This window comes from Coregonus lavaretus (assembly GCF_964263955.1).
Source record: "Coregonus lavaretus genome assembly, chromosome: 13".
NCBI lineage: Eukaryota > Metazoa > Chordata > Actinopteri > Salmoniformes > Salmonidae > Coregonus > Coregonus lavaretus.
In genome coordinates, this window is record NC_140000.1 from 20039188 (window position 1) to 20056558 (window position 17371).

The 17371-nt window shown below is 44.4% G+C and overlaps 1 protein-coding gene across 1 annotated transcript in view; it reads right to left on the minus strand.

The window, feature by feature from the left end:
- LOC311140282 (DENN domain-containing protein 4B-like) overlaps positions 1 to 17371 on the minus strand; it is a 33437-nt gene that overhangs the window by 12602 nt on the left and 3464 nt on the right. Inside the window, exons 2-9 of the mRNA XM_084175264.1 lie at positions 7064 to 7381; positions 6310 to 6562; positions 6126 to 6195; positions 5743 to 5912; positions 1854 to 2095; positions 1633 to 1699; positions 839 to 897; positions 507 to 651 (exon numbers count right to left, since the gene is read on the minus strand). Of these exons, the coding sequence (XP_084031390.1) occupies positions 507 to 651; positions 839 to 897; positions 1633 to 1699; positions 1854 to 2095; positions 5743 to 5912; positions 6126 to 6195; positions 6310 to 6562; positions 7064 to 7381 (1324 nt within the window). The remainder of the gene's footprint in view (positions 1 to 506; positions 652 to 838; positions 898 to 1632; positions 1700 to 1853; positions 2096 to 5742; positions 5913 to 6125; positions 6196 to 6309; positions 6563 to 7063; positions 7382 to 17371) is intronic.

The following is a 17371-nucleotide window of genomic DNA, read 5'->3' on the forward strand; positions in this document are numbered from 1 at the left end:
TTGCAGATTCAGTCTTCCCAGCCTGGTGCAGGTCTACAATTTTGTTTCTGGTGTCCATTGACAGCTCTTTGGTCTTGGCCATAGTAGAGTTTGGAGCATGACTGTTTGAGGTTGTGGACAGGTATCTTTTATACTGATAACAAGTTCAAACAGGTGCCATTAATACAGGTAACGAGTGGAGGACAGAGGAGCCTCTTAAAGAAGAAGTTACAGGTCTGTGAGAGCCAGAAATCTTGCTTGTTTGTAGGTGACCAAATACTTATTTTCCACCATAATTTGCAAATAAATTCATTAAAAATCCTACAATGTGATTTTCTGGATTTTCTTTCTTCAATTTGTCTGTCATAGTTGAAAATTACAGGCCTCTCATCTTTTTAAGTGGGAGTACTTGCACAATTGGTGGCTGACTAAATACTTTTTACCCCCACTGTATATGTCTTTGTGTGTGGTGGTGTTGTGTGTGTGTGTGTGTAGGTTTTGCATGTGTGTGTGTGTGTGTGACTCACAGACACCAGGGCCTCACTGACGGAGGTGAGGACATCGGGGCGGAGGGAGTGGAGCAATAGTTTGTGCTCCGTCAGCACGGCCAGCAGCAGGACACAGGCATTCTCAGGGCCCAGGTTCTGCAACAGCTTCACAAAGCTGGCACCACTACAGACAGAAAAGAACAGTCTCTTTATCAATTCATTATTGTATTAATGGATTCACTTCAATATGATAATAGAAATCCCTCAGGGGAAATTAAGGCATTGTTGGAGCGCTAGCGCCTAGCGCACAATAACGCATTACACCACACAGTTTATTGTGACTCAATCTAATGCAGATTTACTGTACTGACCTGAGTGGTAAGGGGGAGGAGACGGGCTGACACAGTAGAAGGTTGTCATAGGGGGAGAGCTGAAATGACACACACACAGTTTTCATTAACAAACCAACATGGTGGACAATAATCTATAGGTCTAAGGAAGAAAGTTTAGCCATGCTTCAATTTCATAGACCACCATTCACCAAATTGATATCTGTTGATTTGAAACAAGCCATTAGGAATCAAGTTTGAAAAGCCCCATTTGACTCGATTTGAGTTTTCTAGAAATCCCCAAACTACTTAAACAATCGTCTCTACTTTCTAGAGCCGGAAGGATCATTCAGTGTTTTGTGAAATAATTTTATATCCACAGTATATTATAGATTGTTTTGATTGGGTGTTATTTTTACCCAGTCCATCTTCACACACTAACCAGTGAAACCATCAATTCATTCAACGGCCATTTCCTGTGGGGGAGGAAGTCAAATCTTTAGTGTAAAACACCACAATGCTACTGGTGTCAAGTTCAAATAGAACTCAAGCGGAGGTTCCACTTGTAACTCACAAACAGGCACATACAAGCACACACACAGAGCAAGCAGGTATTGTTCTAAACTAGCACTAAAACACCTGACTCAACTAATAATCACAGTCATGCCTTACTTGAATTAGGTGTTTTAATACTGCCTTCTGTATTGCTCTGAGCTAAATCAGTGCTTAGCAAGGTTTTCCATTCCACTCTTCTGATGCTTTAAAGTGCTTTGATGTGTTAAAAAGGAATAAAGATCAGAGAGAATGTGAATTGAGTTAAAGACAAGTATCCATACCTGCACTAGGATGCGAGGCCGCTGAGGGGAGGGGAACGGGACGTTGTGCATGAAGCTGGAGATGTGCCTGGAGAGAGCAGAGTTCATGCTAATAAATCAACCAAACAACCAACTATAACATGAATCAATAGCTTATAGGCCTACGGTATGTTAGCCAGTAGATTAGCAAGTTTAGGTTTATAAAGACACATAGGTGATATTTGCCATTGAGGGCCACTGACTTCTCGAGGGGCAGCACGTGGGGTCCGGAGATGGAGTATCGGTAGACGAAGGTGAGGAACTTCTGGAAAACGGTGAAGAAGGGCCAGTGGGAGAGAACACACACGCTCTTCTTCACCTGCAGGGTGCGGTTGGTGATGGGACGCCGGTCCACCACGCTCACCAGGCCCAGACGCACGCTCTGCCGCTCCGAGAGGCACTCCCGTGGGAACGCCTCGTAGAACTGGATGGCGGCACCATAAACCTGGGGCGGGAAGAGGAGACACAGTTAAAAAGTTAGGATTCAGCTAACGCTAGATGCTTTGAACTGTGTAAACAGTTAGCAAATGCTAGATACTGTGAGAAATAGTGGCGTTAAATAAAACATTTTAAAACTGTGAGCGAGTTCATGCTGGAGTCATTCGCATCTCAATGTTTTTGTTGTTATTTTTATAGGTTCTTGCTGCTGTCGCAGACAAAGTCTATATAGTGGGCCAATTTAAAACTTGTAATTGAGGTAGGCAAGCATGATATTGAATAGCTGCATTGGTAAATAACTACACACAACCCAAGCAACAAATAGTTGGTATTTATCAACATTAGGATTTGTCACTGTTCATATATCACACTTGATATACATTTCATTGTGAGTGTGTATTTCTGAAACTTGTCAGCTACCTTAGGCCATGGCATTTTGTGGAATTAAAAATATTCCAGCCCATTTGGTTCTAGAATTAGATTTTGTGGTAGCAACGATAGAATTAGCAACATACTCCTTACTGGTGGCCTCACTGGCTTGTCATTGTGATGTCATCACTCATGATCATAATCAGATGAGTTCTGAGTTACCATAGTGATGATTACTATATCATCATCAAACAAAATCAATGGAACATCATATTCCAAAATTGTCAGTCTGTGAAATATTCCTTTGAAGAGACAACCTTGCTATTTCTGCAGATATTTTCGAGCTGATTTTTCACATTCCTTGGACCCTATGTTCAACAAAGCAATGAATCGAGGACTAAGTGTGTCCATGTCCCGAAGAAGGGCAGTTTATGACGAAGAGAAAATTGTCAGCCGTGGGAGAGGCCGATCCAGGACTAGATGCCACTGCCCTACTTCGGTAAACCAGCCAATACATAAGATTTTACTTATTAGTAATACAGATGTTCTGTGATAAGCTTTTCAGTTCTGTTTCAAATGAAGGCAAATGTGAGAGTGGTCTTGGCTGAGAGTTGTTGAATTTTGTCTCAACAGATCCATACAAAGGAGAGAGAAGGCACTGACTCTGTGACCCAAACAGTGGAACATCCTCAGAAGGCAGAGGAGGACGTTATGAATCGTGGACGGAGTGAGTCTGTCCCTCGAAGAAGGGCAAGATCTGTAAGTTAAAAAAAATCTATGAAAATGTTGTTTTAACGTGATAGCCTAATCTCAGATTTCTTAATCTAATGCCATATGCTAATTATTATTGAGCCATGTCATGTTCTTGGTGATAAAACATTTTCTTTTTTCAGGAGGATGAGAAAACTGTCTGCCGTGAGAGAGGCAGATCCAGAACCAGACGGCACTGCCCAATTTTGGTAAACCAGCCCTTACATTCTTTGGTTAATACAGTATGGATGAACACTGACATTTTCAGAAAAGTTATTATTTTTTTTTTTACACCAGGTTCCGCCTCAACTTTCAATGTAGGCTAACAGTTGTTTCATTGTCTTAACAGATCCATACAAAAGAGAGAGACGGCACTGACTCTGTGTCCCTAACAGTGGACTACTCTCAGAACGCAGAGAGGGACGTAATGACTCGCGGACGGAGTGTGTCTATCCCTCAAAGAATGGCAATAACCGTGAGTAACAAAAACTTACAAAAAAGCTTTAAAAACACACTACACTAATCTCAAATTCTTCATCTCATGCCATATGCCAATCATTCTTGATCCATGTCATGTTCTTGTCATAATGATAATTGGAACCTTTTCTTTTTTCAGGACGACGAGAAAACTGTCTGCCGTGAGAGAGGCAGATCCAGGACCAGACGTCACTGTCCAACTTCGGTAAACCAGCCCATATATCACTGGTTAATACAGTATGAATGAACACTGACATTTTCTGATACGTTTTTCAGATACGTTTCAAGTGAACGCAAATGTGAGAGTGGTGTTGGCTAAACTGTCCATATAGGCTAAGTGTTGTTCCATTTGTCCTAACAGATCCGTACACAGGAGAGAGATGGCACTGACTCTGTGACCCAAACAGTGGAACACCCACAGAAGGCAGAGGGGAATGTAATGAATCGCGTACGCAGTGTGTCTATCCACCCAAGAAGGCCAATAACTGTGTGTAAAAAACTCACAAATATTGTCTAAACACTACAGCCTATTACCTGATTTTCTGATGCCATATGCTAACCATTATTGATCAATGTAATGGTCTTGTTTGCATGATTATATGGAAACCTTTTCTTTTTTCATGATGACAAGAAAATTGTCAGCCATGAGAGAGGCCGTTCCAGGACCAGACACCACTGCCCAACTTCGGTAAACACTGACATTTTCTGATTCGCTTTTCTGCTCTGTTTCAAGTGAAGGCAAATGTGAAAGTGGTCTCGGCTAAACTTTCCATATAGGCTCATAGTCGTTTCATTTTGTCTTAACAGATCCATACAAAGGAGAGAGATGGCACTGACTCCCAAACAGTGGAACATGCACTGACTCCCACTGACTCCCAAACAGTGGAACATGCACTGACTCCCACTGACTCCCAAACAGTGGAACATGCACTGACTCCCACTGACTTCCAAACAGTGGAGCGCTCTCAGAAGGCAGAGGGAGATCACATGTGGGAAGAACAGGACCTAACCCTTTTTGAACAGAAATGTAACAGAATGTTCAAGAGAGAGAGGGAGTGGTTGGAGGACAAGAGGAGAGAGATCAGAAAGAGGAAGATCCTATGGAGACAGAGAAAACTGGAAGTAGAGGGAAGATACCTAGCCAAGATGGAGGGATTGCTAGAGGACATGGCATGGCGAGTCCAGGCATTGGATTTGTTCACAAAGAAAGATGGAGAAACAAAGTGTGGTCAATCAAAGGTGAGCTTTAGTGACTATTTCAGCACTATAATGTTGTTTCTACTATCCTTCTGTTGAGGAAACTATAATCTCTTCCAACGTAGCCATTTTAGAACTAATACAGTAGTAGCAGTAACACAACTAAACATGGATCAGTAGGTATACTAGTATTCTGTTGTTATTGCAGTTAAACAATACTTGTTATCTTTCTTAGAAGAAGAATGGCCAGGTCACCCAGGTGACAGGACAGTACAAGGCAGGGGATAAATCACAGCTTGAGAGCAAGGCTGAGAGGCCAGAGCAGAAAAGGAAGGAGAGGGAACAGAGAAAGGAAAGGAAAGGAGAGGAGGGTGGTGATGGAGATGATAATGGTGCAGGGAAATAATAAAGGGGTGGTTTGGCTTGAAATAGGTCTGAGGAGGGCCTGGAAACGGTTGAAGAAAGGGATCACATCCTACTAGGATGATATGATTTACTTTTTGGAATAAACAGAGCTTTTATTAGAACATCTTTTGCTTGTTGTCTGGATTCAATACGAATGAGGAAACTTTACTATTACCATTATGATTATCACTGTTACTGCAGGCATCATGGATGGAGTGAAGTATTTCAATGTCTGACAAATAATGACATCTTAAGTTATTGTCATTTGTTGAAATGAACTGTAAACCGTTGACTTGCAATGCGCTAAAATAGATTATACATTCACCTGATATTATATCCAGAGAACTTTCCTACACAGCTTAATACATAACCTACTGGATTCAATAGCTCAGCCACTGTGCAGTGTTAAGAGTGTTGGAGAGGGTGTGTGAAAGGGAGGCAGACAGGCGGACCCACCTTGTCACCACAGGCGCTGGTGAGGACGAAGGTAGAGAAGACAGGGAGCTGGTACTTGGTGTTGAGGGGCCAGCTCTCCACCGTCACACCCATGGGCAGACAGAACATAGGCACAGACTCTGGCAGGGGGAACGACTCCACGTCCGCTTCCGGATACCGACTGATCAGACCTAGGAAACACACACAGAGACAGACAGTTAATAAAAGTACCATGTTGATTAGTGACTACAGAGATACTTTCAATTTTGGTAGATCTTTCTACTTCTAAATGTCTTTAATTGTGAGAAGTAGGTCAATAGGCCTTTTCTGTTTACACTATGACATATGGAGACCCAGCAGAATGAGAGCTGTGATACCATCAGTATGGAGCAGTCGACACTCACCTGCTTCATAGACTAGGGCGTTGGCTTTGGCTACAGCTCTCTTATAGCACACGTATAATGCTGGACCCCACTGTGGAGCAAACACAACAAAGCACAGTGAGAGAGAGGGAATGAGGGAGAGCGAGAGAGATTAAGAATTAGAACAGAAAATACAGAGTAGAAAAACAGTATGCTTCAAACCCACTATGCCAGTGTTGAGGTTCTTCTCCACCCGGCAGAAGGTGTGGGGGGCCACCTCTCCCTTGCTGGGCAGCAGGAGAGAGATGTCTGTGACCCCCAGGGTGTGGAGGGCCTGGGACTCTGGGGCCCGGCGGTATGTCAGGAAGGTGCGGTGGGTGGTGGGGCCCCCGGAGCTCAGACTGGCTGAGCGGCTGTAGGGGGTGGTCTCGATCACGTACCAGCCCTGCTTCACCACCTCTTTGCCCTCGTACAGCACCCTGGGGACCGGGGGGAGGGGGCAAAGTCAGGACAATTAGTCAGTCAATGTCACTAGTTATCCAGTTAACATAAACCAATTTCTATCACTCATTCAAGGAAAGCTTTTCTTTTCATGTTTAGAAGACGTCCCACACTTTGTCCAGAATGAATGTATCATGTGACGTACATAGCTCTTTCCATTAAATAATCTATGGGTATGTATACAATTACATTTTGCAGCCACGTATGGCTTGGCCAGACATGCTTCATTTAATGATTATGGCGGTTTAGGGCTACATAGCAATAGCATACAATGAAACCTTTCTGTGGTCAGACGTGCAAAGTTACAGCATGCGGTATGTCTATAATTGCATAATGCAAGCTCAAAGCATTGTTATGCATTAGCTACAGTATGTGAACTCCAAGCACCATTCATAGCTTTACATTGATGTTGTGGTTAATGTCTGACTCCATCACACATTAGAATGGTCATTGTTTTCATCACTGCTGGAGTGTCTCACCCGAGGTCGAGGATGGGTGGCTTGTCATGCCCACGGCGGTAACACAGGTACATGTGGGGGTTGTTGATGAGTCCGGTGCTCAGCTCGGCCGAGTGGCCCCCCTGGGTCTTCTCGATGCAGGTGAAGCCCTCGGGCACCTCCTCCCCCAAGCCCCGGGCGATCACCGCCAGGTCTGTGACCGGCTCCACCACCCGGCCCCCTCTCTGCTGGCCCTCTTCGTCCAGTGGGGCCGAGCCCCCCGGAGCCAGCCCTGCCACCACAAAGTAGTCCACTAGCTGGGGGCATTTCTCCTCCGTCATGCCGCCTGTCTGCCAACTGCTGTGGAGAGGGACGGAGAGAGGGGGAGAAAAAGAGAGTGAGAAGTAGAGAGAGGGGGACCCAAGGTGAGATTGTGCGATCTCTCTTATGTAAACATACAACTGGCTGATCAGTTGATTATGTATAATGGATGTCTTCCTTCTGACAGTCCCTTGACAGTCTCACAGAAACAAAACCTTATCCAGACAGACAATATTTGGTTCTCATCATTGGCAATAGATAAACAACCAGGAGAGTGATAACAATATCATTGCATGTGGATGCACGCACAGTCCCACACACAAATATTTATTTTGCCTCAGAGGCCTTTAGTCATTCGCATTTCATACAGATCTGACCGGTCCGGGAGGTAGTGTGAGGGTCAATAATAGGCTGCTGCGTTCTGCTGAGGGGGGAGATCTGACCTCATCCTCTCCTGCTCATTAGTTTAGTTATTACAGTATCCATGGCAACGAAAAGTTGAATTTCATATGCATCAGGAAATACAACAAGAAAACAAAACAAATCAATAAATGTGATACAGTTGGCAAATCAAGAAAGTTCAGAAATCATAGATGGGATCAGAGTGTTGCACTTTGGATGGTCAGCGGAGGTCCATAGCCTCAGCAGCACAGAGCACACCTCTCCGTTCCCAACTTCCTCTCTGTGCGTTGGGTTCGTAGATAAGCCTAATCCTACCCTAACCCTTCGTAGATGCCACTCCTGCCACTGGCGCACAGGCTCACCATACATTTGGTGACAGTCAGAGTAGTGGACAATCGTCACTACTGCAAGCCATCTCTGCTAATGCAGTACTCTTTGCTTCTGCAGTGTTGCGGCATTCAAAGCTAGCTATTCAAAGCTAGCTAGCCAACATCGCTAGTTACGTAAACCAAACCAACTGCCAACAGTTACATCATATCTAATTAAAAATTTATCAAAAAACAAAATGTGATTCAGGGAATTATTAGAAACATAATGTGGATGAAAATGTAAATCCCCCAAAAAATCAAATGATAAGAGGCCATTCACATTAATGGATTTTCCCCTCTGGGTTCCCTCTCCAATCAATTCAGAGGGAGTATTACTGTCTAGAGCAGCATTTATACAGGATGGATAGGCCATCCTCACAGAGCGGATGAGTCGTTAAGTCACAACTGCTAGGAAGACAGGACAGTGTGTGTTGCGTTTTTATTTCCACTGTGCTTAGTTACAAAATCAAAGTGTGATTAAACTCAAGTGCACTGAGAGCGGAGGGGAGGGTTGGAGGGCATAAAAATAGGATGCTGTTGTGTCATAGTCAGTGAAAACTGTACCAGTAAAACCCTCTTATGTAACTTAGGCTCTCCCCCTCTCTCTTTCTCTCTCACTCTCTGCAGCCAGCACACTTTAGAGGATCCAAAACGTTTTTTTCTTGTTCCTTCTAGTCGTAATAGGCTTGGGACTGACTGGGGGTTTTCGGTTGCTCTCAGATAAAGCACTGATAGGACTGCTTTTCAGGCATTTCCAGAACGAGCGCGCAGAGTGATAATAAGATTGAACAGAAATTAGGCGAATGAAAGTTGTAGCCTACAACCGAGCATGCCTGAGACTGGTAGCCTACTCTGCCTGAGACTGGTAGCCTACTCTGCCTGAGACTTGTAGCCTACTCTGCCTGAGACTGGTAGCCTACTATGCCTGAGACTGGTAGCCTACTCTGCCTGAGTCTAGTAGCCTACTATGCCTGAGACTGGTAGCCTACTCTGCCTGAGTCTAGTAGCCTACTATGCCTGAGACTGGTAGCCTACTCTGCCTGAGTCTAGTAGCCTACTATGCCTGAGACTGGTAGCCTACTCTGCCTGAGTCTAGTAGCCTACTATGCCTGAGACTGGTAGCCTACTCTGCCTGAGACTTGTAGCCTACTCTGCCTGAGACTGGTAGCCTACTCTGCCTGAGACTGGTAGCCTACTCTGCCTGAGTCTAGTAGCCTACTCTGCCTGAGACTGGTAGCCTACTATGCCTGAGACTGGTAGCCTACTCTGCCTGAGACTGGTAGCCTACTCTGCCTGAGACTGGTAGCCTACTCTGCCTGAGACTGGTAGCCTACTATGCCTGAGACTGGTAGCCTACTATGCCTGAGACTGGTAGCCTACTCTGCCTGAGACTTGTAGCCTACTCTGCCTGAGACTGGTAGCCTACTATGCCTGAGACTGGTAGCCTACTCTGCCTGAGTCTAGTAGCCTACTATGCCTGAGACTGGTAGCCTACTCTGCCTGAGACTAGTAGCCTACTCTGCCTGAGACTGGTAGCCTACTCTGCCTGAGACTGGTAGCCTACTCTGCCTGAGACTGGTAGCCTACTCTGCCTGAGACTGGTAGCCTACTCTGCCTGAGTCTAGTAGCCTACTATGCCTGAGACTGGTAGCCTACTCTGCCTGAGACTGGTAGCCTACTCTGCCTGAGACTAGTAGCCTACTATGCCTGAGACTGGTAGCCTACTCTGCCTGAGACTGGTAGCCTACTCTGCCTGAGACTGGTAGCCTACTATGCCTGAGACTGGTAGCCTACTCTGCCTGAGACTGGTAGTCTACTCTGCCTGAGTCTAGTAGCCTACTATGCCTGAGACTGGTAGCCTACTATGCCTGAGACTGGTAGCCTACTCTGCCTGAGTCTAGTAGCCTACTATGCCTGAGACTGGTAGCCTACTATGCCTGAGACTGGTAGCCTACTCTGCCTGAGACTAGTAGCCTACTCTGCCTGAGACTGGTAGCCTACTCTGCCTGAGACTGGTAGCCTACTATGCCTGAGACTGGTAGCCTACTCTGCCTGAGTCTAGTAGCCTACTATGCCTGAGACTGGTAGCCTACTATGCCTGAGACTGGTAGCCTACTATGCCTGAGACTAGTAGCCTACTATGCCTGAGACTAGTAGCCTACTATGCCTGAGACTAGTAGCCTACTATGCCTGAGACTAGTAGCCTACTATGCCTGAGACTAGTAGCCTACTATGCCTGAGACTAGTAGCCTACTCTGCCTGAGACTAGTAGCCTACTATGCCTGAGACTAGTAGCCTACTATGCCTGAGACTAGTAGCCTACTATGCCTGAGACTAGTAGCCTACTATGCCTGAGACTAGTAGCCTGATGGGTAGGAGCGTTGGGCCAGTAACCGAAATGCTGTATCGAATCCCCGAGCTGACAAGGTAAAAATCTGTCGTTCTGCCCCTGAGCAAGGCAGTTAACCCACTGTTCCCCGGGCGCCGATGTCGATTAAGGCAGCCCCCCGCACCTCTCTGATTAAGAGGGGTTGGGTTAAATGCGGAAGACACATTTCAGTTGAACGCATTCAGTTGTACAACTGACTAGGTCTCCCCCTTTCCCTACTGTATTTAGCACATCTAACTTGTAAGAGTACTATACATGCCTAGAAAGTGAGAGAATTACTAAAAGGCCATTGAAAAAGTGAGAGTAGAGGAAATCCATGCAGGTTGGGCTCCAAAGGTTAACTGGCAAACAGGAAGTGGCCACTGGCAGCCTGTTTCCTGTTATATTCCAAGAGCTCATCAGTAGCTTCCTAGTGACACTGGAGCACGATGACACTTCTCCAGGGGGGAAATTATGACAGGACACAGAAGGTGATAATATACAGTGAGCTCCAAAATTACTAATTTTGTTGTTGTTTTAGTTCTGTAATGCTCTGAAATGATACAATGACTATGAGGTTAAAGTGCAGACTGTCAGCTTTAATTTGATTGTATTTTCATCCATATCGGGTGAACCGTTTAGAACTTTTTGTACATAGCTCCCCCATTTTAGGGGACCAAAAGTATTGGGACAAATGTACTTATGTGTATTAAAGTAGTCATACGTTTAGTTTTTGGTCCCATATTCATACTACATCAAGCTTGTGACTCTAGGCATTTGATGGGATGCATTTGCTGTTTATTTTGGTTGTGTTTCAGATTATTTTATGCCCAGTAGAAATTAATGGTAAATAATGTATTGTGTCATTTTGGAGTCACTTTTATTGTAAATAAGAATATAACATATTTCTGAACACCTACATTAAATGTGGATGCTACCATGATTACGGACAATCCTGAATGAATCGTGAATAATGATGAGCGAGAAAGTTAAACGCACAAATATCATACCCCACCCCAAAAATGCAAACTTCCCGTTATTGTAATGATGAGAGGTTAGCATGTCTTCGGGGTATGATATTTGTGCGTCTGTAACTTTCTCACTCATCATTATTCAAAATCCATTCAGGATTATCATGGTAGCATCCACATTTCACCCAATTTCTAAATGGTTCACCCGATATGTACTAAAATACCCACAAATTAAAGCTGACAGTCTTGCACTTTAACCTCACAGTCATTCTATCATTTCAAATCCAATGTGCTGGAGTAAAGAGCTAAAACAACAACAAAGTTGTCACTGTCCCAATAGTTTTGGAGCTCACTGCATTATTATTGTCTTATGAAAATAAATATTTCAGTGCAGCATTTGATGCAAAACAAACACACCAGTATAAGGGATCAGTTAGGCCTGAAGGCCTACAATGGCAATATATTAAAAGGGTGTTGCTCTGCTGGGAGCTTGTCAAGGACACAATCTCAGGGGTTTTCTGAAATTGCTGATGTAGGCTAATAATTGCTGGTTCCCCTTTTCATAATCCCCTACGTGCATGGTAACGTGCACTCTCTCTCTCACACACACACACTCGCAAATGTACACACAAACACTGGAAAACCCCTTTTGAGTACTGGATTGCCCCAATGTCCAACATGTCTTTATATTGGTCACAATCCTTGCGACTGCAAATAATAATAATATGCCATTTAGCAGACGCTTTTATCCAAAGCGACTTACAGTCATGCGTGCATACATTTTTTGTGTATGGGTGGTCCCGGGGATCGAACCCACTACCTTGGCGTTACAAGCGCCGTGCTCTACCAGCTGAGCTACAGAGGACCACAGTTCAATATCTTTGTCAACATAACTTAGAAATGAATTCATTCAAACTGTCAGTGGTTTGAGTGAGAGAGGGCGAGAGAGAGAGCGAGAGAAAGAGCAAGAGAGCGAGAGCAAGAGAGAGCGAGAGCAAGCTCTGGGACTAGAGCACCCACATCCTGACAAGAGGCTTTTGAAGTCCCATTTGTATGAAACCCAGTGCATCATAGATATAGAATTGAATACGTCATATTTAGAAAAGCAACAAGAGAGCAGTAAAGGTCTTATTCCCCAGAATTATGACGTGTCTGACAGTGCACTTCAGCCTGGAAGCAGTGGACCACCACCATGATCATACGAGCTGACATCAATGTGAAGTAAAATGTCAAATGTAAGTATTAGACCATGGCCTCCTACTGAATGGGAGAGTTGGAGCTGAGAAGAGGGGTTGTTTCAGGGCAGGGGTGCTGTCTGTCATTCTGCTAGTTCTCTTTCCTCCCTGGCACTTCATTCATAAATCTAACTGATAATAACGAGTGCGGCCGTCAAGGACTAGAGTTGTGCATCCCTGCTTGGCTTAACTAATGTCAGAGTTTCTGACTCATAACTCACAAAAACATCTACAGGTTGTACACAGATATGACATAAGATTTAAACAAGTTGAGCACATGAATTCGGGTCGCTACCCACTTCAGAAATGATAACGTACATCTCTGTGTAGTCTGTATTGCATCTTGAACATATCAGCCAGCCTCTCCCTCTGGCTGTTTTCCCCAGATATTATAATCATGTACTAATGTGATTATTCAGTGCGGTGATACAATACTTAAGCATACAAAAACAAAGTCTGTTGTATGCACCCTGAGGGTTCCCCAGGAATTCATTGAGAAACACTGGCTTATGCAATTTGTCAAAATAGGCTAGCTAATGCTCAGAAACACAACTGCCACTGAAAGCCGTCCAGCCACTCACGTCACACACTCACACCTCCTCAGAATAGTCGTTTCAAACAAACAAGAGGTCATGGGTTTGGTTCTTCTTTTAATTCACCTGCTTTTGTTGAGCACCAGCCAAGAAAGGCTTGCATTCTATCAATATACTTCCACAAGATTATAAACCTCTAATGCAAGCTACTGAGGAATGAGTCATTTCAATGAAAGTTTTCTAGGAAAGGAGAGAGATTTATTCTACCTTACGTAGGTTAAATCCCCATATGAGTCAAATATAGCAGTTAGTTATAGCTCACTGTGTATGTGTGTGTGAATTACAGAGTAGCCTTGCCTCCAACTGATTGAGAATAGCTATTTCTGAGCCAGTGCAGTGACAACAGTCAACCCCTGCCCCCACATCTCTCCAGGTGTGAGCTCCTGATAGATAAGGACACTCCAAACGGACAAGGAGAGCTCTATTCAGGCTTTGCAGCTAGCAATCCTGCCCCCAACACTAGCACTGGCAGACTGGCACTCTCACTCTTCCTATAAAGCAGGTTGTCAAACTTCTGACATGTTTGAGAATGTGTGAAATGATGTGTGTGTGGAGGGGCTGCACGCATCATTTCACAGGTCAATATTTCTTCATGGCTTTGTCAATAACACCCTCGAAAGGACAGATTTCTACTTTGTGTTATGTAATAGCTGGCGGGAACATTGTGACAGCACAAAAGTGTGGCGATCTTAAAAAAAAAATGTCCAGATAATTTCAAATACTCACCACAGCACTTTCAAAATGTATTTGAAATACAGCAGAATGTACAGTGCTAACAGCTGTTATGAATACTTGTATCTTGCAACTTAATGCAAAACATTCTTCCTCAAAACATGCTTGCCAGTTGATTTGCCTGTCAAAACAACATGGAAAGGAGACTTTTTGAAGTAAAACATTTTAAAAAAAGTAAAAAATGCTTAAGATAAAGTTGTTAGGGATGAATGCTGTCCAGTGGCAGTGCCTTTGCTCTTATCAGAATGCTGCTGCCTGTAGCTGGCCTTCAACCCGAGCCACAGCTAGTGACAGAGGAGGTATTCAGGGTCGCTCTTCCCAGTGAGATGATGCTGGAAGTCAGCGACGGGGAGAGAGATGCCTGGTAGCTGGTACAGCCATGCCCACGCCAACTCAGGGGCATCGCTACAATACCACCCTAAAATGGAAGCCCGGCCAGCCCACAATGCCCCTTTTGTCGGCACGGGGCAAGCGCGTGATGACGTTAAGAGGGGACATACATTCACACACGCGCGCGCACATAGCCTACACACACACACACACACACACACACACACGGTGAACAGAGTGAGGCCCAGAGGGGAGTACTGTCCCACAATGGTCATTTCACAAGCTCACCACAATAAATAGCATTATCCAAAGTGTTGACAACAGTGAAGAAATAATCATTATCACACACTGTTTACCGAAGACCACAACTCTGACTTAACAGAAGCTGCCTTGAGCAAAATGTAGGCCTAGAAGAGTGATAGTGGAACAACACGATAGGGGAACCTTCCATTAGTGTGAACTTAACTTGAAGGGCATGGTGATTCAATATTGTAGGGTAGTGGGGGGACAAATCCTTCTCTGCCTGAGGAGGAATGTCCCTTAAAATGCAGGGCATGTGTATAGTCAGCATGTTGCTATAAAGGTGATAAAGTTGATCTTGACCCATTAGACCACGAAAGAGAAAGCATGACTTACAACAATGTTTTTGCAGGTTATCAGGAATCGACAAGCTATGCTCCTCCTTCTTGGAGTCAGTGCTACTTAACTAAAACTAGCACTTAAGGGTAGACTAAAATTGGTGTTAGCTCATCGGATGTATGAGTAAGTGACATCTCATGGGCCAGTGCCAGTCCAGTCCAGGGGTTGAGAAACACTTCTCTACATCTCTTCAGATGACATGAGTCAGGACTCAGCAAAGGGGGGATTCATAAATAGCAGGCTGTTGATAGTAGACAAACTAAATTGAAGTGAACAATCCAACCAAAACAAGGCCTGGCTGGGACATTCTAACTGAGGCATGGTATACCTGAGGAATAGGTATAAGGTTGATACAGATTAGGCCTAGGCCTACCTAATAAGCTTCATGTGGATACTGTGTTTAATTTTTAATTCATCACTTTGCATTCAGCAAGTCAATAGTAAATAGCTTGCACCACGTGATGTTCTATATTTGACTCTGGGATTTTCAAAGTAGTTCATAAACATTGTCTTGCTGATGTTGCAACACAGACTGGCAGAACTAAAGGATCAGGGAGCAAGAGTGTCTTCGATGTGGATAACTTCCAGAGTTGATCCTGGATAATGCTTTAATCAATTTAAATGCCATCCACAATTAAATTCAGGAAACTTGATACAGGCAACCACAGTGGGAAAGGTTAGTCATTTCGCTTACTCAGAAAAACCACCACGACTAGGCCTACTTAGTCTCAATTCAAACAAAAAGATTTCCTCTGCTAGACACTCTCCTCCCACTCACTTTCCTAGGCCATAACAAACTAAAAGGGGTCGAGAACAAACCCAACACAGAGAGCCTCTCACGCTGCATGGTCCCCTGACCACTCCACAACTCAACATTGTCCGGTGTGTCTAAATTCACCCTGGTGTTACCTCAGGGCAAGGAAGAAACACCACTCTCAAGACCACAGAAGATTCTAATAACAGTTCTGGTTGGTTCACCCAAAGTCAGAGAGCCAAACAGATTCAGGGGCCTCGGTGGCCCTAACACCAGGGTTCATGCTAGCAGCGCTGTTAATTCCGCTCCAGCAGCGTCCATCGAGCCACGTGGCTGGCACTGTCTTTGACTGTCAGCACTCCTGAGAAACTGTTATTTCAAACGACGCTTCTATTTAAAGTCTGCTCAGCGAGTCGGTTCTGCCGCTCGCTAATAAATAGACCTGCTTCAGACGACTTCAGCAGCACTCTTCTTCTCTCTCTGTTGCTGCTGAAGTATTAGAATTCAAATTCAAACGTCTCCAGGTATTGGTGTGATAACTGACTTGCACTTCAACAAACAATAACAGCAGCTTCCCAGGATTTCTGGAAAACTGTCTCTCGTGGGCCTCCTCTGAATTTAAAGGATTAGCCTATTGCCAAACAACAACATGGGAAAGACGACAGACCTAACTGTCGAAATGAGAGAAGATAAAATGATGACAGACACTTGAAGGAGATTAAGATATCTAAAGTTATAAATATCCAAGACTCCCTACTGGGAGAGGCCGAGAGCATCATGAAAGGCACTTCAGTCAACGCTGGCTTAAGTTTACAATATGCTGCACCAACCAACTGTCTCATTATCTGGAATTTGGATCCTATCCATGAAAAGAAAAAGTGTCATTTCTTTAGACGCTAGAACCAAGATGTATCCATCCACATTTAGCAGTAGATAGGGTACTAGACAATGTTAGACATTTTGGTGTGGGCAATAGCCCATTATTGTGATCGTTCTACCAAGACCGAATGCCCATCTTTTCCTTGTTGTGGTGCACTGTGCTTTTACCTAACCCCTATGGTAATACGGCTACAGTGTTTATGCTAGTTTAGTGGATAGAGGACGAAGGGATAGACTGTGCCTTTAGCTGGCAGAGATGGAGTTCACATATAGAAAGGAAGGAAGAGGCGGGAGGGATGAACTACAGGCTGTAGCAAGGGAACTGGATCTCTGTGTGTACGACAGGCGGGGATAGACGCAAAGTGTGTGTGTGTGTTTAGGTGACACACTGAAGGTTGCCAAGTCAGCTAGGGCTGACAGAAAGTATGAGCAACAGAGGAAGAGAGGACATATGACAGGGAAGAGGCAGAGAGCATGATAGACAGAAAGAGAAATGGAGAGGAGAGAAAGGGAGCGTAGAGAGAGAGAGGTTTATTCTGAGCAGTCGCCAGCACAAGTGGGATGATCATTCTATTGCAGTGGTCAAATATATTCCCTGACGTTGAGCGAGGTGGACTATAAATGTGGCTGGCTGGTGCAGTGTGTGCTTGTGTTTGAGGCTGTGTGCATATAACTGATATTCATGCATTCCCTACTAAAACTTTGCATAATTTCTCCTCCTCTTTGCTCTTTGTGTTGCATAATGCAGCATAGAGTAG